At 44.5% G+C, this 24,667-nt stretch overlaps 1 protein-coding gene across 1 annotated transcript in view; it reads left to right on the plus strand.

Moving 5' to 3' along the window:
• The window catches only part of LOC140906242 (uncharacterized), a 48,048-nt gene that overhangs the window by 19,245 nt on the left and 4,136 nt on the right, over positions 1 to 24,667 (plus strand). Inside the window, 3 exon segments of the mRNA XM_078851427.1 lie at positions 18,756 to 18,848; positions 21,631 to 21,757; positions 22,386 to 22,499. Of these exon segments, the coding sequence (XP_078707553.1) occupies positions 18,756 to 18,848; positions 21,631 to 21,757; positions 22,386 to 22,499 (334 nt within the window).

Below are 24,667 nucleotides of genomic sequence, written 5' to 3' on the forward strand. Positions count from 1 at the left end.
ACCAGACACAGGCCTCCTGGCCAAATATGGGGAGGCTGCCACCCCAGGGGTGGGGTGGCAGGGGGCCCCAGGCCCACGACTACATCAGGTGCCAGCCCAGGGCCCCAACAGTGGCGCAGAGTTCTGCCACTGGGTCAGCGGGGAATCCAACCACAACACACTGACCTGTACTCAGAAAGCAACACAGCCAGCCTGCAGTCAGCTGCCCCTGGGCTACCACCTACGTCCCCAGGATTTGGTACCTCCATGTTGTGGGTGTCCTCTGTCGCACCAGGGTTGGTGGCCAGCAGCAGCCCCCAGCTCCTTGGTGTCTCAGTGGCTGGTGGCCCTGGGAGCTCTGGCCAGTCCCAATACGGCGGGGCTCCTCTGCAGGCTCCAGCAGCAGGCAGGATGTATCTGTCTCCCATGGCAGCTCCGGCTCAACTGAGCTGCAGGAGCCAGTCTTTTATCCTTCCTTTTCCTGTCCTGCCCTTCTGCTTCTGGCAGGGCAGGCTGGACCCTTACGTGGTTCTGCCCACCAGGGGGTGGGCAGCAGCCCTCCCTCGCCGTCAATCTCCGAGGGAGGTCATGCCTCCTTGCTACACTGCTCTGGAAAGTGCTTCAGCAGTGAACATGAATTAACACAACCAAATCACACTTTTGCAGTTTTATCCTCATTCTTTGAATCCTTAATGCAGTGGTTCTCTAACTTTCCAGACTATTGTATCCCTTTCAGAAGTCTGATTTGTCTTGCATACCCCAAGTTTCATCTCACTTAAAAACTACTTGCAATACTTGCAGATAGTATAATGCTTACAAAAGCTTTTTTCATTTCAAGCTGGCAAGAAAGCTTTCTTTGAAAAAATTCTACTGGCTTACTCGCATGAACACAGATTTTTGTCTTCAAATGTCGTTGCAAATGCGGTGGCTTCATACTGTTATTGAATAGAGTTTTTCCGCAAAGGAAATAAAGCTTTTGGATCATTATTTGTAGATGTGAATCCAAAAGCAATATATTCCTCACAGAACTGACGATGGGGTTTTTTTTCAGTCATTTTCAATTTCTTACAATTTTCACTGTCACCCCTATCGCTTCTCGTTTTAAAAATCTATTCAGTTTTACATCACAACTGCATACAAACCATGACAATTTCAACCTCATTAATGTGCTTGCACGCATCAGTAAATGACATACAACATATATCTAATACAGTGCATATATGCACGTTACATTACTATATAATGTAGTATAGAGAGCAGTATAAATAAATCATTGTCTGTATGAAATTTTAGTTTGTACTGACTTTGCTAGTGCTTTTTATGTAACATGTTTAAAAAGGCAAATTCTAGATAAGCTGATGTATCCCCTGAAAGACCTCTGCATACCCCCAGAAGTACACATACCCCTGGTTGAGAACCACTGCCTTAAGACCCAGTCATATAGTGGTTTGCTAAATAACGCTAACAGGGGCCTATGGTCTATTTCAACTTTCACTGTCCATCCATAAATATACTTATTGAATCTCTCACAGGCTAATAATATTCCTAAAAGCTCCTTTCAATCTGTGTGTATCTGGTTTCTGCCTCAGTCAGTGATTTGGATGCATGTGCCACAGTTTGCCAACAGTCCTCATGCTTCTGTAAAATCACTGCACCTAACCCAGACTGTGAAGCATCTGCTGCAATATTAATAGGCTTTCCTAATGCGTAGAACTTCAACACTGGTTCTTGTATCAGTTGTTGTTTTAAACCTTCCCATAATTCCTCCTGTTCTGCACCCCAATACCTTTCATTTTTATTCTCTAGGAGGTTTGTCAAAGCTGATGCTTTGGTAGATAGATTAGGTTTGACTTTTCCAAGGTAGTTAACCATTCCCAGGAACTGTTGGACATCTTCCTTTGACTGGGCATGTCTCATCATTTCAATGGCTGAAATCTTCCTCTTACCAGGTTTTACACCTTCATTGGAAATAATGTCCCCAACAAAAGTCAGTTCTATGACTCCTAAAATACATTTCTCCCTATTTAGTTTGAGGTTTGCAACTCTAGTTACATTCAGGACTTCCTGAAGTCTATGAACATGCTCCTCTTTCATTGAGCCCCAGATGATAATGTCATCCATTGAGGTGTCCACATCATTAATATGTTCATAGATCATATGTATGGTTTTGTGGTACATTTCTGGTGCTGAAGCTATGCCAAAGAGTAAGCATAAAAATTTGTATCTTCTAAATGGGGTATTAAATGGGCACAGCTCTGAGCTTTCTTCAGTTAATTTTAGCTGTCAAAACCTAGAGGATGCATCCAATTTACTGAAATATTGAGCATTTGCAAATTGAGCCATAATCTCTTCTCTGGTTGTTAGTTTGAAATGTTCTCTTTTTACAGCCTTGTGGAGGTCTCTAAGCATATGCATAGCTGACCGTTACTTTTTTCCATGATGGGAGGAGTTCACCCATTATGTTGGCTTCCCAATTTTTTGTATTACTTGCATTGCTTTCATCCTTGCAAGCTCAGCCTTGAGTTTCTCACGGAGTGCAAACAGCACCTTTCTACATGGATGGATATCTGGAGGGACATGCTTGTTTATCTAGATTGTATGTTCACCCTGCAAGCAACCTAGCCCTTGAAACAGGTCATGATATTCCCGAAAGAGTGCCTCATAGCCAGGGTTGTGGCTCATCTTGTGGCGAGATCATCCGTTTTACTAAATTGAGTTTCTCACATGCAGCCAGGCCTAAAATTGGCATCACCTCTTTTGCAACTACAATGAATGGGAGGCTGTACGTGGTGTTTTTATGATTGATGCTAGCAATGCACCTCCCCCTCACTGGTATATTTGTTCCAGAATAACCAGTTACTTTTATTTTTGTTGGTTACAGTTTTGGTCTTATTTTCAATCTCTCATAATCTTGTTCAGACAGAATATTAACCTGTGTGTCCAGTTTCAGTGGAATAATTATTCCATTCATTGTCCCAGGCAGTATCCAATCCCACTCAGGCTTGGTAAATCCCAGTACATCTATGAAAAACTCCTCAACCAGATTGTCTTTAACTGAATACAGTTGCATTTGAGAACTGCAGCATTTTGAAAAATGATTATTTTCCCCATATTTATGAGAGATTTTCCTAAAGGCAATACATTGTTTGGACCATGCTGTGCGCCACATCTTCCACATAGTCGTCTGTATCCAGTCTTCCCCCTAGCAGTGGTTTTCATAGTGAATGGTTCCACTTTCTGATTTGATCTATTCTGGCTATATTCTTTAGTACTTAATACATGGATAACCCCTTCTGGTGAATTCAGCTCTTTTTGGCTTGTGCTTTCACAGTTTCTGCTACCCTGCATATTTGGAGAGCTTTTTCTAAAGTTAAGTCTCCTTCACGGAGAAGTCTCTCTCTTAACACATTGTCTTTAATGCCACAAATGATTCTCTCTCTGACGAGAGACTCTGTCAGCTCACCAAAGTCACAGGTTTTATTAAGTTTCCCTAATTCTGTGACATACTGCTCTATGGTGTCATCAGGTTTTTTGCATGCACATAAAAAAATTGTGTGTCAAAGATTTAATTCCTTTTTGGCATGCAATGTTCCTGAAATGTAGTTAGTATTTTACTTAACTTCATGCTTTCACCTTCTTCAAACTTAAAGTTGTTATAAACATCCAATGATTCATCTCCAACAACATGCAAAAAGACTGATGATTTCACTTTATCATTTTTCTCCTCTGCCTCTCTGGCTGATAAATACAATTCAAATCTCTGTCTGAATTTTTTCAAGTTCTCTGCAACATTGCCTGACAATTGCAGACTGGATGGAGGTTGCAACACATCCATTTTTGGCTTTTTCCCATTCTTAAGCTAGTCAAGCTACTATTGTGCTCACCAAATACATGCAAAAACCTCTGTATCTGGTACTCCACATGCTTCTCTTGTGCCTCCCTTTGTCTCTGCTTTCAATTGAAAACGCAGGAGTTAACTTCAAAAGATTGCAGTTTCCTTGTCATTCAGCACTTCTGACACCATCTTGGGAGTCACTAAATAACAAACTAGTGAATGAGAAAGTAATAAAGCTTTAATAAAACAGATTGGAGAGCTTCTGTAGTGAGCTGCTGCACACAGCCATGCGTGTTCCCAACCTCCGCCTCCTGGACACATCTCCAAATGTCTATGTTCATAATACTGCCCCTTATGAGGAAGCATCTCTAAATTATAATCTTCTACAAACATATCTCTACACTCATAATCCTCTTTCTTTAATAACCTAAATGCAGAGTCCTTATTTTTTCTAAAAAAACTTTATTTTTCTCTAAAGCACTTTTAAAACTCTCATAATCTGCCTTATTTTCTAAATTATCTAAAAACACCTATAAACCTATGTTTTTCTAATCTTCAAATGCAAAAACACACAAACACAAACCACCTCTAACATTCCCCATTTAAAAAATGGGGGAAAAAAGTTTCAAAATGGCCAATCGCACCAAAAATGTAAGGTCCAGATATGAGACCAGAGGGCAGGACATAAATCATAAAAGGGGTAGGGAAACTGTCAAAATTGTATTGAATGCTATTAAGTGACTAATTACTTTCGTTGTTTGCTGATTGATGGTGGTACATAGGGAGGAGCAGGTGGCCCCTATATCCAAATATATCATTTGGCTGAATACCCCTCCTTCAGTGACCACATATACCATGGATCTTCCCCATTCATCTGGTGTTAGGCACACTACTGCCCCAGGATGCTGTCCTGGAACAGGGGATTTTTCAAAATATAAATCTTTGGGCACAGGTCCTGTACAACATGCTAGTCCCTATTCTTGGGTTTTCCCTTCTTGGAGGCCCTTGTTCAAGCTGGTTACCTCCGGCACCTGCTTAACCTTATTTCTTGGTGAAAACATTCCACGGTTGCCCTTTTCCCCTCCATATTATTCAAAGAAATATAATTAGGGTTACTTAATGCTTTTCATATTTTTACTAATCTCGAGATTTTTTACTCATTTACTAATTACTAATTTACAGTATTTACTAATACTGATTAATGATTTATCAACATATTTTGACTGCGCTGCTTCCTAAAAATTCACTTAGATCATGGGTCTCCCCAGGTATCCTGATCTAAATGTGTCACCAAACAAGCATGATCTTGTGCTGACACTGGAAAGATCAGGGGCACCCGGCTTCCCTATGCTATCTCCTTGAAGGGTCAGGGAGCGGTTGGTTCACGCTCCCTCATGGTCTGCTAACCTCCAGAGCAGCTCTGCAGTGGATAATCCATCAATTTGATCCCTACTCTCATATTGTAACAGCCACTTCCAAATGAAATTCCTCAGTGAATTAGAAGGTTTCTGCTGTTCCCTACTAAACTTTCTACTTTTATTTTCCCCATTCTGTCTACCTTGCTGGCTCCCTTTTCGCTGAGGATCATTATTAGTGAAAGTTACTGCTGATACCTTTTCAGGCTTTTTCTCTGGGGGTGGAAATGCTTCCTTTTGTATTTTATATACAGCCTTTTCTACATTATCCACAGCAGCATCTGAATTACCACCGCTCTTTCTACTGCCAAGCCTAATTCCAAAACCAGTGTCCCTTCAGCTTGTGGTGCATTATGAACTGCCATTTTCTGTATCTCTGCTAGATTTTCGTTTTCTATTTTAAGCTGTTTAATTAATTCTATCATTTTGAGACCTAGCTGCGTACAGTGCTGCAGTGGTAGCTCCTGAAGAGCTTGTTCTTTGCTTGCTTTAGCCTCAAGAATATCAGCACTAAATTTCTTAAACTGCTCCTCTACCATTTCCAATTTCTGTTCTGGACAAAGGTGTTTCGCTTTATACTTTTTGAGGCTGGCTTCCAACTGTGTACAGTATGTTTGCTTGTCTTCCAGCTTAGCCTGTCGCCTGATTCAACTGAGTGTTTGCCTGATTTAACTCCTGCTGCTTATCTTGTCGCACATTCTGGGCTGTGTTTAAATGATTTTTGAAGATTTGCCTTTTGAGTGGCTTCTAATGCTTATGAAAGCAGTTATTTAATCTTTACTTTTGAATTGGTTAATTCCTTCTGTGTGGCTGCGGTTTGAGCTGCCTGTGTTAAAGTAGGTTTCAGAGTAACAGCCGTGTTAGTCTGTATTCGCAAAAAGAAAAGGAGTACTTGTGGCACCTTAGAGACTAACCAATTTATTTGAGCATAAGCTTTCGTGAGCTACAGCTCACTTCATCGGATGGATACTGTGGAAAGTGTAGAGGATCTTTTTATACACACAAAGCATGAAAAAATACCTCCCCCACCCCACTCTCCTGCTGGTAATAGCTTATCTAAAGTGATCATTCTCCTTACAATGTATATGATAATCAAGGTGGGCCATTTCCAGCACAAATCCAGGATTTAACAAGAACATCGGGGGGGGGGGTTAGGAAAAAACAAGGGGAAATAGGTTACCTTGCATAATGACTTAGCCACTTCCAGTCTCTATTCAAGCCTAAGTTAATTGTATCCAATTTGCAAATGAACATTCATAAACCAGTCGGAGAACACTTCAATCTCTCTGGTCACGCGATTACAGACATGAAAGTTGCGATATTACAACAAAAAAACTTCAAATCCAGACTCCAGCGAGAGACTGCTGAATTGGAATTCATTTGCAAATTGGATACAATTAATTTAGGCTTGAATAGAGTCTGGGAGTGGCTAAGTCATTATGCAAGGTAACCTATTTCCCCCTAGTGGTTCTCAACTTGTCAGCCTCTGCTCTTAGAATAAAAACAAGGAGGAGTCCTACTGGCACCTTAGAGACTAACAAATTTATTTGGGCATAACAAACTGATACAGACTTAACACGGCTACCCATAGGCGCCGACTTCTTCTGGTGCTGGTGGGTGCTTGACTCCCCTCTGTCCCTGGCCCCGCCCAGACACCACCCCTGTCCCACCCCCTTCTGCCTCCATTCCAACCCCTTCCCCAAAGTCCCCACCCCAACTCCGCCCCCTCCCTGCCCCTATTCCTACTCCTTCCCCAAATCCCCGCCCTGGCCCCACCTCCTCCCCTGAGCACGCCACACTCCTCCCCCCTCCCTCCCAGAGCTTGCTACAGTTGTTTGGCAGTGGCAAGCGCTGGGAGGTAGGCGGACGAGTGGGGATGCAGCGTGCTCATGGGAGGACGCGGAGGAGGTGATGCGGGGGGGCGAGCTTGGCTGTCGGTGGGTGCTCCAGCCCCGGAGCACTCACGGAGTCGGCGCCCATGATGCTATCCCTCTGAACCCTGTTCTTAGAATGTCAGCTTCTGCCTTTGAATTAGCTAATTCATTGTTTCAGAGTAGCAGCCGTGTTAGTCTGTATTCGCAAAAAGAAAAGGAGTACATCCGATGAAGTGAGCTGTAGCTCATGAAAGCTTATGCTCAAATAAATTGGTTAGTCTCTAAGGTGCCACAAGTACTCCTTTTCTTTTTGCTAATTCATCCATCGGTGATCTTCCTGATAACACCATCCTGGCTACTATGGATGTAGAAGCCCTCTACACCAACATTCCACACAAAGATGGACTACAAGCCGTCAAGAACACTATCCCCGATAATGTCACGGCTAACCTGGTGGCTGAACTTTGTGACTTTGTCCTTACCCATAACTATTTCACATTTGGGGACAATGTATACCTTCAGATCAGCGGCACTGCTATGGGTACCCGCATGGCCCCACAGTATGCCAACATTTTTATGGCTGATTTAGAACGCTTCCTCAGCTCTCGTCCCCTAAAGCCCCTACTCTACTTGCGCTATATTGATGACATCTTCATCATCTGGACCCATGGAAAAGAAGCCCTTGAGGAATTCCACCATGATTTCAACAATTTCCATCCCACCACCAACCTCAGCCTGGTCCAGTCCACACAAGAGATCCACTTCCTGGACACTACAGTGCTAATAAACAATGGCCACATAAACACCACCCTATACCGTAAACCTACTGACCGCTATTCCTACCTGCATGCCTCCAGCTTTCACCCTGACCACACCACACGATCCATCGTCTACAGCCAAGCTCTGCGATACAACCGCATTTGCTCCAACCCCTCAGACAGAGACAAACACCTACAAGATCTCTGTCAAGCTTTCTTACAACTACAATACCCACCTGCAGAAGTAAAGAAACAGATTGATAGAGCCAGAAGAGTTCCCAGAAGTTACCTACTACAGGACAGGCCTAACAAAGAAAATAACAGAACGCCACTAGCCGTCACCTTCAGCCCCCAACTAAAACCCCTCCAACGCATTATTAAGGATCTACAACCTATCCTAAAGGATGACCCAACACTCTCACAAGTCTTGGGAGACAGGCCAGTCCTTGCCTACAGACAGCCCCGCAACCTGAAGCAAATACTCACCAACAACCACATACCACACAACAGAACCACTAACCCAGGAACTTATCCTTGCAACAAAGCCCGTTGCCAATTGTGCCCACATATCTATTCAGGGGACACCATCACAGGGCCTAATAACATCAGCCACACTATCAGAGGCTCGTTCACCTGCACATCCACCAATGTGATCTATGCCATCATGTGCCAGCAATGCCCCTCTGCCATGTACATTGGTCAAACTGGACAGTCTCTACGTAAAAGAATAAATGGACACAAATCAGATGTCAAGAATTATAACATTCATAAACCAGTCGGAGAACACTTCAATCTCTCTGGTCACGCAATCACAGACATGAAGGTCGCTATCTTAAAACAAAAAAACTTCAAATCCAGACTCCAGCGAGAAACTGCTGAATTGGAATTCATTTGCAAATTGGATACTATTAATTTAGGCTTAAATAGAGACTGGGAGTGGCTAAGTCATTATGCAAGGTAGCCTGTTTCCTCTTGTTTTTTCCTACCCCCCCCCCCAGATGTTCTGGTTTAACTTGGATTTAAACCTGGAGAATGGTCAGTTTAGATGAGCTATTACCAGCAGGAGAGTGAGTTTGTGTGTGTATGGGGGTGGGGGGGATGTGAGAAAACCTTGATCTATGCAGGAAATAGCCCGACTTGATTATGTAAAGAGTTGTCACTTTGGATGGGCTAGCACCAGCAGGAGAGTGAATTTGTGTGGGGGGGTGGAGGGTGAGAAAACCTGGATTTGTGCTGGAAATGGCCCACCTGTTGATCACTTTAGATAAGCTATTACCAGCAGGACAGTGGGGTGGGAGGAGGTATTGTTTCATGATTTCTGTGTGTATATAAAGTCTGCTGCAGTTTCCACGGTAAACATCTGATGAAGTGAGCTGTAGCTCACGAAAGCTCATGCTCAAATAAATTGGTTAGTCTCTAAGGTGCCACAAGTACTCCTTTTCTTTTTGCGAATACAGACTAACACGGCTGTTCCTCTGAAACATGGCTAGAAAGAGTTAAACATCCTGGAAAATAGATAACCCTCAAAAGACATGTAGGGAGATAATGTTTGTGTTTTTGTGTATTTACATATATATGAGTAGGGTCTGTAATCAACAGTCCCTGCCTATGCTGTATTCTGATATCATTTAAATGAATTGTAAACACAGGATATCTTGGTATTCATCTCTCTCTCTGAAATGTACTGTGACTGGTGAAGGAAAAAGCAAATGGCTTTATGTTAATTCGTATAGCTAAGTACCGGTGATGGACCTCCTTCAAAGTCATCCTAATTACCTTTTGTTCCCTGAGGAAATCCCAACTTGTCAAAAGACATGAAATTGTATAAAAGATCCTTGGGTCCTGATTCTGTCATCTCAGATCTGCTTAAGCTTCTTCAGAGGAAGTTTGAGTCACAAGATTGAGGTGTCGGTTATGCTGGTACACCCTGAATGTGATATTTGGACATTGGACTATAAACTATGAGCTATTTCTGAAAGAACTCTTTGCAGCCACAAAGCTCACCATTTCTGCTATGAATCTGCGCCTAAATGAACTGAACTCATGTCTGTATGCATATTGATCTTTTAACCACTTAATACTCTCTCTCTCTTTTGTTTTTTAATAATTTTTAGTTTAGTTAATAAGAATTGGCTATAGCATGTATTTGAGTAAGATCTGAAACATTCCTGGGAGGTAATGTGTCTGATCCTTTGGGATTGGTAGAACCTTTTCTTTTATATGATGAAATAAGATTTACAGAAATGTTCATCATATTTGATGTGGGTACCTGGATGGAGGCCTAAGGCTGGATCAATTTAAGGGAACTGTGTTGTTTGGACTTCTGAATAACATGTGAGGTAGTAAAGAAGCTGTTTTATGCTGGCTTGGTAAATCTAGCTATTGGAATATCCACCAGCTTTATGGGGATTGTCCGCCCCATTCTTTGCAGTTCACCCTAATTGAGTGACCACAGCTGGCTCCCCACTAGAACCCCGGTCACAATTTTCCTTTACTAACTTGTTTTCCTCTAATTGTTGTATTCTTACCATGAGATTATTTACTAATTCTTTTCCTTCCAATACCTCCTTCTGTGAGTTAACAATCTGGGCAGCCTGTGCTGGTACAGTAGCTCTCAGAGTGTCAACTTCTACTTTTAGATTAGCTAATTCTTCTAACTTTTTATCCCTTTTTTTCTTTTTCCTCTTTTAAACACCTGTACTTCTGCATCTAAAGCCACTGCTACCATTTGTAATTCTTGTAAAGCAGCCTTTTCCTTTGCCTTTTTGTTTGGAGTCCCTGAAAAGGTTAGGAGAAAAAGGGAATCTTTCTCCGGCTTACCCCATTGATTCCATTGCTCACATAGGTCGTGCTATGCACCAGGCCCAATGAAAGCACCAGGCTTCCAAGGACCATTCCTATATTTTAAAACAACATCCTCTAATTCTGTTTTTCCTAACATTAATTCCAAATTACTGTTACCACTTGACTCTCCTTTCTTTGCTGTCATTTTGATTTTATTATACACACTTAGACAGGTACTAAGATCTGAGTCCTAAGTTCCCTGAATAACTCACTGACTATGGTAGAAACGTAGGTTGTGACCCTAGTTCCTACACTCCCATCGCTTGCAGGATTGTGCTTGTGGTCAAGGTCCTTACAAGATGCAACCTTGCGGGATCACTTACAGTCACTGGAACCACTCTTGGGGAATTACAACCATGACCACCCATGGTTTCAGCCCGGTTACAACCACTCTTGAGTCCTTGCCTGGGACCTAGCACAATTGACCAGTCCCTGGTTCTTACTACTTGCTGTGACTCTATGGTCCTGTAATAGGGCCTCCTCGGTCCTGTTTCTGTCTCCGTCTACAAACCACGCAGAGACCCTTGTGCTCGTTCAACACCTTGTGCAGTTTATTTATAATTGAGTCCCACCACCTTCACAGCATACCAAACGCCATTACAAGCAGGAGAGAGCGATCTCTCTCTCCCTCTCACTGCCTGCTTTCCCCCTTTTCACATCCTTCCTGTGCCTATCTGTGGGCTCTGGCTAGTGGCTTAATTAGCCTTTCTGCCCTGCCCCACAAATTAGACACGGGACTGCCTCATCAGCTCCAGTCTGCTATGCCTGACTGGAGCTGCTGTGAACAGAGTGCTGACTCAGGATTTCATACCTAGCACTCTGTCACACACCTCCCCACTTATCTAACCGCAAGGTTCTTCTTTCCCCATGCTCTCCCTCTCTTATCGGAGGGGCCACCCTGTGGGAACCAGTCTCTATCTCCAGGGCAATCATCCAGGTTTCCCTTGTGGGGTTTGCTCATCCCCCACCCACAGAACTCACACAGTGTGGGGACGAGGACACCCCCACAGAACTCTGTAGCAGCCCATTGGTCTTCATACCATGGGCATCCCGGGGGGTTACTCCTCTCATTCTCTCTTTCTGCATGACTTTTTATCAGTATCAACTCAATTAAACATATACACATAGCACCACGTAACAGGAGTCCCATTTCAGATGCCGGGGGGCGGGGAGGGAGGCGTGACTTTAACTGTGATTCCAGGGGCTACACTACAGACACAAGTAGATTTCAGAAATAACCAAACACCACCACTACCCTGTAGGCTAACTACTTTAAACCTTGTGGTATGGCAACAATTTGAAAGATGCACATGAACAATATTTTATTACACCCTAACTCAAAGGTTGTTTCACAGTACCCTACAACTGAAGCACTTTTCATAGCAGCAGTTTTTGTATTCTTACTTTTCCAATGCGCAAATGATTGATCAAAATTCTAAATTAAATAGAATTAAGTAGCAGCCTGGGATAGTGGAAGCCCAAGGCTTTGGCTGGGAGAGGCAGGGCGCAGAGTACCAGGCGCAGAGCAGTGTGTGTGAGTGAGGCAGAGGAGCACCAGGAAAGGGATGTCGACATCAAAGAAGCCGTTAGCTGATTGACAGCTCATGGGAGGGATTGTGTGACTCTTGCACACACATGCACAACACTGCACGCTTGCCTTAAAAGGCCTTAAAGGCCAGCAGGCACGAGCTGGAGCCTAGTTCGAGGGCTCGCTCAAAGGCTGCCAGGGGAGCCCTCAGCCCTTTGGAGACACACTAACACATACACTGGCAAACTTTGTTTGTAAAATTATAATGTGGTACAAAACTCAGGGGGAGGGCAGGTGGCCCCCACCCTCCCTAAATGGCGCCCCTGCCATGTAAGCAGTATTGTAAAACAACAGATAACTGATCAACATGAGCAGTATCAGGAGTTGAATCTACCATCAAAGACCAGTGTTTCGCCTGTTTGACTTCAATTACTATGAATTCCAAAACTTTACATCCCATTAGCTCAATTAACTTATCACAGATTGTTTTAAACAAATAGGATGGGTGGCCTTTCCCTTTGTTTCCATAGTGTTTAATATGCTCACTTAGAAAAGGGTTAAATTCAGTGATGGCTTCAAGAATACCTAGATAATTTGCATTCTGAGGAGAGACGGTAAGTTCCTCCCTTCCTCTAAATGCTAAGCCACGTTCAGCAAGAAACTTACCAACTACCACAATACACCTTAAAACTTCCTTCAAGTAGGCAGTTTGTTAGAAGCAGCCACACCATCGCCCTGTCAATGTGATTCTTGCCTTGCAAATGGGCTAGCTATGCAACCGGGCTAGCCAAGTAACCGTGGCATCATGATGTTCCACACTGTAACAAGTCGTCTCTCCTTTTTTCCAGCTGGAAAAGCCAGGGGCTACAAAGGGGCTAAGATTGTTAGGCGAGGAAAATAGTTTGCACATGAAAGAGAATACTGTTCCTGTGGATTTAGAATACATCAAGCCATGCCTCTGATAATGCGCTCCATTTGGTAATTTTTATTCAAAAAGAAAAGACGAGAGAGATCTTTTCTGATGTTTATACTGCTGCTCAGAAGCTATAAATTTGTCATTGTGATTCTGAAGACAGAACAGACCTTTCTCAATACATTGGGGGTGAAACTCCCCTGCTATCAAAGCAGGCCATTGAACTGGATATTGTTCAACACTAATGACAACATTATTCTCTTTATCAATACTATTCTCTTTGCATTCTGTACCGTGGTAGGAAAAATGGGTCATCATTCTCAGTATCACTTTTGTCCTAGATTTCAAGAACGCTTGCCTTTTCTTCTGCCCTCTCGTGAGTGAATGAGTTCATATGTATTTATCTTCCCTTTGATTATCATGTCTGAGAGAGACGGTCCAGCTTCTTTGGAAAATGATTCTGAAGTAGTACTAGCAACAAGTTTTGGTAATTTGCTTACAGTTTTCTCTCTTTCTAACTTAGCTTTCCTTTTCGCTGCTCCCTCCGCTTGGGAATTAAAACAATACTACTGGACAGTGCAGCCAATAGCAGCCAGCGGTTAGCGCTTCCAATTCACACCCCCATCGCCAGCAACTGAAAGCCTGAAAAAAATTAAACCCTAACTGAAAGCTTAATAACAAAATCAGTGTCAGCAAGGAGCATCTATATTTTTAGTTGTTTTTCTTTTTAGTGTTAGCATACGTATAATAAAATCTCCCTTGTCTATAGTCTATATGTGATGGATTGGAGGTCTCCCAGAAAAGCAGAGGCTTGGGGGGTGTAGTTCCCTCAGCCCCCCCTTAATTCACTATTGTGTGGTTAGGACATAAAAAACGTGTGTTTGTGCAACAAGGTGAGCCAATCCTTGCCTTGAGGCCAAAGGTATGAAACTGAGCAAGTCTGGGGGCAGTGTGGGTGCCAGTCAGCTGGAACCCTCTTGTAGCAACTAGGAGAGGATAATGTTCACAGGTATGAGACCTTTCTCAAGGTTCCAGCAGCCCTTACCTGATCGTTCATTTGGACTCTTAATCCTTAGGTTGAAGTATTTAAATACCTCCTTGGGCTGGGGAGAGGGTTCTAAAAATGTGCTATGGATTTAAAATGAGGCTGGAAGCATGACAGGAGCAGACAGAGTTTATAACTCAGACACAAGTCAGAGAAATTGTTAATTCAAATTCTCTGTCTGGATGATCTGCCAGGAGAGAGACAGGAGCTTCTCCCAACCAACAGGGATGGAAATGTGTATCCTAACTCATGACATCACTATTGCTATGCCTCCTTAGCTGCTTCTAAAAAATCAGGTTCTGAATTGTGCCTGTCCCGAGCGACTCCCAAGCTAAAGGACCTGCATGCAGCAAAGTTTGGAGCAGGAGAATCATCCTAGGAAACACAGGTGAAGTAGCTGTTGATAGTGGAGGTGGGGTGGGGTGGAGGGCAGAGTGAGGGAGACACTGCAGAGCATGATACACTGAGATTCCAGCAAAAAGAGAGACTCCCTTTAGGGACTGCGTAACCAAGAAGCAGTTCAGTGTATGCCATGCTGCAATGTTAGCTATAGACATGGGCGATGGGTAAGGCTGCGAGTCTTTCACTCAGGTCACGGATTCCATGACTTTCCGGGACCTCCAGGACTTCTGCAGCAGCTGGTGCGGCTGACCCCAGGGCCACCTGAGCAGCTGGGGTGGCCCCGGGGCCAGCTGCACTGGCGGCTGCTTGGGTGGCCCCAGGGCAGCTGGTCTCAGACGCTGCCCCAGAGCAGCAGTGGCGCCCCAGGCTGCCCCCTTCCCCCCCAGCAGCACCAATGGAGCCCCAGGACGCTGCTCCCCCGGCCGCTGTGCTGGCGGCAGGGCTCTGGGGTGCTGCCCTCCACCCGGAGCAGCAGCAGCAGCGGGGCCCCAGAGCATCCCCCCAAAGGAGCAGCAGCGTCCCCCAGAGCATCCTCCCCACAGCAGTAGAGTCCGCGGAAGCACACCCCCCGCAGCACCTAAGATTTAGTTAGGGGTATTTTTAGTAAAAGTCATAGACACGTCAGGGGCTGTGACTTTTTGTTTATTGCCTGTGACCAGTCCATGACTTTTACTAAAAATACCCATGAGTAAATCATAGCCTTAGCGATGGGTGAACCACAGGCTCAGGGAGGCTAGCACACAGCCTGGCCCTCCCCTTCTACCCAAGCCCCCGCCCCCCCTTCTCCTGCCAAAGCCCAGAGGCTCCTGCCAAAGGCCACCAGCCCACTTCCCCCAGCCCAAGAGCGCTGGCAGCCGGGGCCTGAGCCCCAGTGCCCCCAGCCCCACCAAGCACAGGGCAGGAAACCTCAGCGCCTCCAGTCCTGGAGCACCAGGTGCCATGGCCCCAGCACCCTCAGCCCTGGAGCCCTGGGTGGCGCAGCCCCAGTGCCCGGGGGCACCCCAGTGCTGGACAACCTCAGCCACCCCAAGTCCTGGACACAGGCCGGCTGCCCCAGCCCCCACACACTTCCCGAAAGAGGAGCAGCCTGCCTGGGCTGGGGCCAAGAGGGAAGTGGTAAGCAGGAGGGGGCCTCGAGGTAGAGTGTGGGCATGGCCACGCGGGGTTGTTTGGGGAGGCATAGCCTTCCCGCACCTACAATATGTGCCTCCTATGGCTATAGCTCTGGGATAATCAGCTTTTGGCTTTCTCCGAGCATTCTAAAGGTGAAAAGGAAACCTCAATCATTTGGGGATTTTTCTTGTCCCCCTCCCCTTGGGTGGCTCGGTTTTTCTGATTGAGTGTTCCTTGCTTACAAGAAGAACAGGGGAGCCTGAGTCTCAGCAACAGCCTAGGACTCTCTCCAACTCATGATTTGGGTAGGGGAAGCAGCTCTCTTCACGGTGCTTTCAAAACTTACTCAGCATCATGGGTAAGATAACTGTAGTTTTTTTAGGTGATTTATGAAAGCAGACTGGGATTGGGCTGGGATGGGGGGGAAGATGGAATGAGAAACAGACAAGATGACCTACCCTTTTACTTTTACCTGGTTCTTCTCTTGCTGAGTATGTGTTTGCAGTTCATTAGCCTGTTTCTGCTGCTAAAATGAATACACCTGGAATATTTTAAACTAGGGGGAATTGCAGGTCTTTGTCTCTTTCCCCTGTTCTCTTCAGCAGTTCCTGTGTGCTTATTTTGCTGGAAGCAGCAGTGCTTTCGTCCTTCAAGCACCTTGTGCTGCATTGCAGCTGAGCACTCCATAGATGACTTAATCTCTGCAAAAAGAAAAGGAGTACTTGTGGCACCTTAGAGACTAACCAATTTATTTGAGCATAAGCTTTCGTGAGCTACAGCTCACTTCCTCAGATGCATATCGTGGAAACTGCAGCAGGCTTTATATATACACAGAGAATATGAAACAATACCTCCTCCCACCCCACTGTCCTGCTGGTAATAGCTTATCTAAAGTGATCATCAGGTGGGCCATTTCCAGCACAAATCCAGGTTTTCTCACCCTCCACCCCCCCCACACAAATTCACTCTCCTGCTGGTGATAGCCCATCCAAAGTGACAACTCTTTACACAATGTGCATGACAATCAAGTTGGGCTATTTCCTGCACAAATCCAGGTTTTCTCACATCTCCCCCACCCCCATACACACACAAACTCACTCTCCTGCTGGTAATAGCTCATCCAAACTGACCACTCTTCAAGTTTAAATCCAAGTTAAACCAGAACATCTGGGGGGGAGGGAAAAACAAGAGGAAACAGGCTACCTTGCATAATGACTTAGCCACTCCCAGTCTCTATTTAAGCCTAAATTAATAGTATCCAATTTGCAAATGAATTCCAATTCAGCAGTTTCTCGCTGGAGTCTGGATTTGAAGTTTTTTTGTTTTAAGATAGTGACCTTCATGTCTGTGATTGTGTGACCAGAGAGATTGAAGTGTTCTCCGACTGGTTTATGAATGTTATAATTCTTGACATCTGATTTCCCAGAAGTTACCTACTACAGGACAGGCCTAACAAAGAAAATAACAGAACGCCACTAGCCGTCACCTTCAGCCCCCAACTAAAACCCCTCCAACGCATTATTAAGGATCTACAACCTATCCTAAAGGATGACCCAACACTCTCACAAGTCTTGGGAGACAGGCCAGTCCTTGCCTACAGACAGCCCCGCAACCTGAAGCAAATACTCACCAACAACCACATACCACACAACAGAACCACTAACCCAGGAACTTATCCTTGCAACAAAGCCCGTTGCCAATTGTGCCCACATATCTATTCAGGGGACACCATCACAGGGCCTAATAACATCAGCCACACTATCAGAGGCTCGTTCACCTGCACATCCACCAATGTGATCTATGCCATCATGTGCCAGCAATGCCCCTCTGCCATGTACATTGGTCAAACTGGACAGTCTCTACGTAAAAGAATAAATGGACACAAATCAGATGTCAAGAATTATAACATTCATAAACCAGTCGGAGAACACTTCAATCTCTCTGGTCACACAATCACAGACATGAAGGTCACTATCTTAAAACAAAAAAACTTCAAATCCAGACTCCAGCGAGAAACTGCTGAATTGGAATTCATTTGCAAATTGGATACTATTAATTTAGGCTTAAATAGAGACTGGGAGTGGCTAAGTCATTATGCAAGGTAGCCTGTTTCCTCTTGTTTTTCCCTCCCCCCCAGATGTTCTGGTTTAACTTGGATTTAAACTTGAAGAGTGGTCAGTTTGGATGAGCTATTACCAGCAGGAGAGTGAGTTTGTGTGTGTATGGGGGTGGGGGAGATGTGAGAAAACCTGGATTTGTGCAGGAAATAGCCCAACTTGATTGTCATGCACATTGTGTAAAGAGTTGTCACTTTGGATGGGCTATCACCAGCAGGAGAGTGAATTTGTGTGGGGGGGTGGAGGGTGAGAAAACCTGGATTTGTGCTGGAAATGGCCCACCTGATGATCACTTTAGATAAGCTATTACCAGCAGGACAGTGGGGTGGGAGGAGGTATTGTTTCATATTCTCTGTGTATATATAAAGCCTGCTGCAGTTTCCACGATATGCATCTGAGGAAGTGAGCTGTAGCTCACGAAAGCTTATGCTCAAATAAATTGGTTAGTCTCTAAGGTGCCACAAGTACTCCTTTTCTTTTTGCGAATACAGACTAACACGGCTGTTCCTCTGAAACCTGTCATTAATCTCTGCACTTTACCTCAGTGTGAGGCTCAGTAGCTTCAAATCAGCTTCTCTGCATAGCCTGGCTCATGTTCCCTCCCTGGTGTTTCTCTAAAAGGGTTCCTCCCAAAACTGATGTTCCTCCCTCCGGGCTCTGTCTGTGCAGACAGTATACATAGGAAATGCTGCAATCTAACAGGTCTGATTCCCACAGCTTCCCTCAGTCTTTTCACAGAAGTGCTCTGAAATGGGGAATGGCCATTTTAACAGCCTCTGAGATGTTGTATTATGTATGAAAAGTGTCAGCTGGGGCAAAATTGTGTCTAATTCCTTCGGCTGAGTAATTGAAGTAGAAATAGTTCAAACTGTGTTTCATCCACATTTCTGTTCCCTTCTAAATCTGTCGTTTTTCCTGACTTGCTTCCTCAGGAGCAAGAAGAGGAGGAGATGGAAGCAGAGGAACAGGAAGAGAATTGTCAGCTTGATCAGGAGAAGATGAGGATCACAGAGGGGGGAAATATGGTGAGCAAAAGGCCTACACAGTCTGTTAGGCCTACACATAAGGAACAAAAGGTAGAAGAGTAATGTTGTCTTGTGGTTAATACCTGGGACTGGAAGAAAGGGCATCTGGATTCTATTCCCAGCTCTACCACAGATTCTGTGATATTGGGCAAGTCACTTAATCTCCCTGTGCATTGGAGAGGATACTTGCCAAGCTCACAGAGGAATTGAGGCTTAATTTACTGCCTGAAATTCTTGAGTTTTAAAGTACTTTATACAAGCAAAACGTTGTTGAGCTGTTCAGTTTTAAAATGATGATTGTGCATGAACTCATGTAATTCTGTATACATCTGTCCTGTGGTCTGGGTGACATAGTGAGCTTTTACATGATGCATTTTACATCAGGCCACTTAGTTGCCTAAATATGGTCTAATACTCTAATTTTTGGCACCTTTAAAAAAAATGTGGCTGTATTTTCTAGAGGTTTGCCCTGTCTTGTTTCAAATGATGGGGCTTTTGCCACTTCCTTTAGCAAGCTAATTTGCACTCTAATAAACAATTACTGATAGTCAGCCTAAATTTGCCTTTTATCCCTTTCATCATTTTACACTCATTCATACCGTTGGGTCCAGATTAGATCATTCCTTTCCCTTCTTGTTGGTGCTTATGATTATAAGATCTAACACTCATCCTCCTTTTGCTGTCACTTTCATTTTTTAATGTTCCTCTTTCCTGTCATTCTGGACATTTCATACAGCTCTAGTTTTAAAAGACTCACCTGACTCTGGATTTTGTTACAAATGTGAAACTCAGGCTAGGCCCTGTAGGGGAGGAATGGTGTCTAGTGGGGAATGGGTAATTGGTTTTACCTATCATCTCTATTAAAGATCTTGAAGGAGTAAACAGCATGTTCATGAAACTTGATGTCAAAGAGTACATCTCCTCTGTAGCATCCTCTGCTGGGCAGCGATGGCTCTGCACCACCCTGCCTCAGTTTCCCCTTCACAGATTCCCAGGAATAATCCATAGAGGCATATGTCCAATAACCACACCTCTTCTTGGCGACTGGGTTATTAGCATAAAATAAACTCAAAGTGAAGTCTATCCTCACCCCTTCATTCCCTGTGGAGAGGTGTGATGGGGAGGTTCCAAACTCATCTTGGGACAAGAAACTCTCAGTCCTCTCCAGCCACTTGCCTCATAAGGGTGGAGGGGAGTGAGCTCCAGGAAGGAGCTGGAAACAATCTTTCTTCTTCTGTCCATGAGACTCCTACTGCTATCCCCCTGTGGTTGGGTTGGGTGATTCCCCACATCGTGCACTCTGGGGCAGGTGTGTTGCAAATACTAGAGAAAATAGAAGTATTCAAGGGGAAAAACAAAAGTTAAATAACTCTTGGGAGGGGAGAATAACCAAAACTGCAGTATTCAATGGGAGGGAGAAACCTGGAGAACAGAAAGGCCTAAAGAGCCATAAAGTGAGAAGCAAATAATACATAAATTTGGAATATAATGTGGTAGCAGAATAGGCCAGTGCAATTATAAATGTTTGACACACACACACACACACACAAAAGTGGCACAGATTGAGAAGGCAATAATCCCTCTGTCTCTGATGCAAGTGCATCAGGAATACTGCAGTCAGTTCTGGTTCCCATAGGCCACGCTCATCCTGACCTGGGGCCAGTTCAGCACCCTGAGGTCTTCCCTAACTTGTCACCTGGCTGCAATTGCCCGGGTGGCTTCCAGCATGCAGAATAACTAGGGCACTCCAACCATTCCCTTTTCTGCCTTCACACAGCCTGCCCCAAAACATCCCTTGCACAGAGGGGTGCTGTCAAGGTTTCCACAGAGGGTTTCCCATGCCAGGGATACTCATGGGGCAGGGGGCTTTAAAGCCCACTTTTATTGGCTCAGCTTGTGCAACAGAGCAGAATCCAATCCGTGATTACCAGAAAGGTATCAAGGAATTAGAGTTCAGAGGAAAGCAACAAAAATGTTCAAAAGATCTGGTGGGCCTTGACCAACGGAAGATAAAAAGTGCCACTTTGGAGGAGAGACAATTTTTTACAAGTATTTGAAGGGTACAAACACGGAGGAGGCAGAGGAATTATTTAGGGAGGCACAGGGGAGTATTTCTAGGAGTGATGAGATGAAAAATGGGAGAACTTTAGTATGAATATCAGAAAAGACACTCTGAGATACCTACTAGGATGTAGAATAATGTCCCAAGGGAAATGGTAGGGGTACCATCGCTTGGAACACTTATAACTACACTGAACGGTGCACTATTGTTCTGTAGGGAGCAATCTTGCTCTGGCAGAGGGATAGACTAGACATGACATAACAGATCTGTTTCACTTCCAGCTTTAAATAATTCTATGACAGACTCATGAACCTTTCAAAGGTTCTTGGGCCTACTTATGATTTCACCATTCACACTTGTCACAGGGTTTGATACAAGACCAGGTGAAATTCAATGGTTTCCACTAACTTCATGTTGAGAATTTAGGTTTGTTGGAAACCAAAACTCAGTTGGGAAGAGGGTGTGGTTAATAACTCTAAGGGTGAAAGGGAGGAAATTGTTCATACAAAATAGAACCTCATTCTGTCCCTCTTCCACTTATTTTCTTGCTTGTCTCCTGCATCAGATACATGATGCTAGTGATGTCTTGTGCAGGCACAGTATGAGGATCCTACCCACAGCGTTGGAAGGACTTTTTATTCTGCCTCTGCTCCTTGCCCTGTGACTGAATGGTTGGATTGTTGCAGGCCAACAGGCACTGAGTAGGAATTCTTGTTTCAGATGCTGATGACCTTCGATGAGATGGCTTTGCATTTCTGTGAGGCAGAGTGGGGCCTCTTGGATGAAGAGCAGAGGGAAATCTACAAGGAAGTCATGCAGGAAAATTATGAGACTCTGATCTCCCTGGGTACGACTCTCGTACATATAAGAAGCTGTGCAGTCTCGGAAGTGTCTATGGTCAGCTTCTGCTCAGTGTCCTTCCCTGCCCCCTTAGAATTAGAAGATCAGTCCCTGTGTTGCCCAGAACCAATGCAAGAAGAGACCATTCTCGCCATACCAATTCCCTTTCAAAGGAGGATTCTGAAATACAGCAGTGGAGCTAATTCCCAGAGCTTTCTATTGGGATAGAATAGTTTGTACCTATACCCTCATACTCTCACCATTGTATTACGTACTAAGACTGGCTTTGTCTTTGCAAGAGGGAAAACTCCTGTGGGAAGAGCCCTAGGGCTCATTCTTGAACACAAAACCAGAGTTTCTATGCAGGCTTAGAAATGGGTAAGTAATTTAATTTTTACACTGTGTCAGTTGTCTTATTTTCCTGTGTGTAGAGATCCCTGATTCTCCTTCAGAGATTACAACACATCTCCCAACAGTTACTAACTCTTCCAACAGGACTCATGATAATGTTCTCTTTATTTGGATTATACCCTTGCTTCTAGTAAAACAACGTGGGCTTATAAAAATCATGACCATTCTTTGTGACAAGCACTCAAACATTAGCCAGCTGTTAACACATCTTTTCCAATGACCAGGATTTCCAATTCCCAAACCTGAGATGATAGCCCAGTTGGAAAGAGGGGAAGAGCCATTTCTCCTAGATCTCCAGCACTCTGAGGAAATGGAGATCCTGATGGTCGACTGCACAGGTGAGGCAACGAGTGAAATAAAAAGCTGGGATTCTAATAATAAGGTATCTGCTCTGTTTCATCTTGTTAGCTGATGTGCGATGGCTGAGTCTGTGTCCTGTTGTCCATGTGCAATAGCAAAAAGAAAATGTCATGATTCTTACCCTGAATCATGGAAACAAACCTGATCATCAATTTCATTATATAGTCACAATATCAAGTTCTATGCATACACCATTTCTAATGAAAAAAAACAACAGCTTAACTTCTCTATTAGAAGAGAGAATGCGTTGATTCTCCATGGTGGTCATGGATAGGCAGCAGGATAGGTATCTCAAAGTGGTAAAGCAAAAAAAAAGAAAGAAATGAATAAAAAATAAAGGGGGTGGGTGAACAGTTAGCTAGTTTTGGTCTTCTGAGGAAAAAAAGCTGCTGCCCCACTACCACATCCTCTGATCTATAGCAGAATCTTATTTGTTATATCTTTGTGCATGAGTCCTTGAATCTTTAGCCCAGAATTTAACCATTGTTCCCTTCACAGAGTTGATTAGCCTGCATAAGTAAACACTGTTCGCAGAACTATCCATTTCAGATTCTCTTTATGCTCTCTCCATATCCCATTATCTCTTCCCCCTTGGCTGCTTACTCCTTCTCAGGGTCCCTCTGTCTCTTGTTTCTTCCCCCTCACTCCTCTTCTCTCCTCCCAAAGAACCACAGACTTAAGTTACATTTCTCAAACAAGAACCACAGATAGGTGTGAACTGGGTTTGGAGGTGAACGAGGGAGCATTCTTGCCACTTCCTGCAGTGCACCTTAGGAGTCATTTTGTACAGTTCTGCCTTTGTTTTGCTGTCTCTTCATCATTCTTCCTCTTTCTTGTTTCCTCTGCTTTCCCTTGTCTCCTGATCTCCATTGCACTCTGGCGCAATCTGATTTATGCTATTTATCCCCTTCAACCCTAGAACCCAATTCTAGCTCCTACAACCCTTTCTTGAAAAGGCCTGAGTGATACCTAGACCCCCTCCTCTACAACCCTGATCCATTCCGATCCCTCTCCTACCCATTTCCAGAACCCCAAAAATCCCTGTATTGGCCAGGCTTCTTAATCCACTCTCCTCCATCCTGCACACAGAACCTTAACCCTTGCCAGATGCTCTACAACCTTCTCACAGGAAGGCCTGGTAGCTAGGCCTCCTTCACCACAAACCTAATCCATTCCCTGTCCCACCCATCCACAGGTCTCAAAAGTTTCATCTGTCCACCCTGCAAGCCTTTGGAGAGAGAGATTCTTCTTCCGTTTGCAAATCACCCTAACGATTGGGTTGAACTTTGAAGATTTTCTCTAAGGAAACAGCATAGGAGATTCAGGGTGGGATCCACTAAGAGACTTAGGGGTTGTAATGCTGAGTGTCACAGCACCTAACTTTTAGGCACCTAGAAAAAAATACAGGAACAACACTGTGATCCACATAGCCTGAATTAGGCACCTTGGTTCCCTGTACAATGAAGGAAGAGAGCTAGACGCCTAAGAATGTGATCCACAAAAGCTAGCAAGTTAGGTGTGGACTCGCCGAACCTAGCCAAAGGGAAATGCTGACCAGAGGAGTGTGTACTAAGCTCCATCCTTCTCAGAGACACCTAAGTCCAGGCAGCAGGGAGGCACCTATATGTGCTTAGTGATCCACAAACAGGAACCAGCCACCTAGAGTCAATTCGATTAGGCGCCTAAGCTGCTTCTTGAGGGAATGCATTAGGCTCCTGCCTTGCTCCACACAAAATGGCCAGAGGAGGAGGCGGTGGTGGTGCCCACCTTACAACTTTTAGCTCAGTGATCAGAGCACTCACTGGGGATGTGGGAGACCTAGGTTTAGTTCTCCCTCCTCAGGCAGGCTGGGGGGGAGAAAATTTGAACAGGAGTCTCCTACCTCAGGAGAGTGCTCTAACCACTTGGCTATGGGATATTCTGCTGTAGGGCTCTCTCAGTCTCTCTTGTGGAAGCTGTTCCACTGTGGACAAATAATTAAAGTGACTGGAGCAGGGGCCCTAGACCCAGTGTCTCCACCTACCGGTGGGTGCCCTAATACTGGTCTACAGAGTCATTTCACTCTCTCCGGCCCCAATGACTGGGTCCAAAGTTCAGAAGCCGCTTGTCCAGTTTGCTTCAAACTTGGTAGAAAACTTCTACCTCA

This window comes from Lepidochelys kempii, chromosome 1 (genome assembly GCF_965140285.1).
Source record: "Lepidochelys kempii isolate rLepKem1 chromosome 1, rLepKem1.hap1, whole genome shotgun sequence".
Classification (NCBI taxonomy): domain Eukaryota; kingdom Metazoa; phylum Chordata; order Testudines; family Cheloniidae; genus Lepidochelys; species Lepidochelys kempii.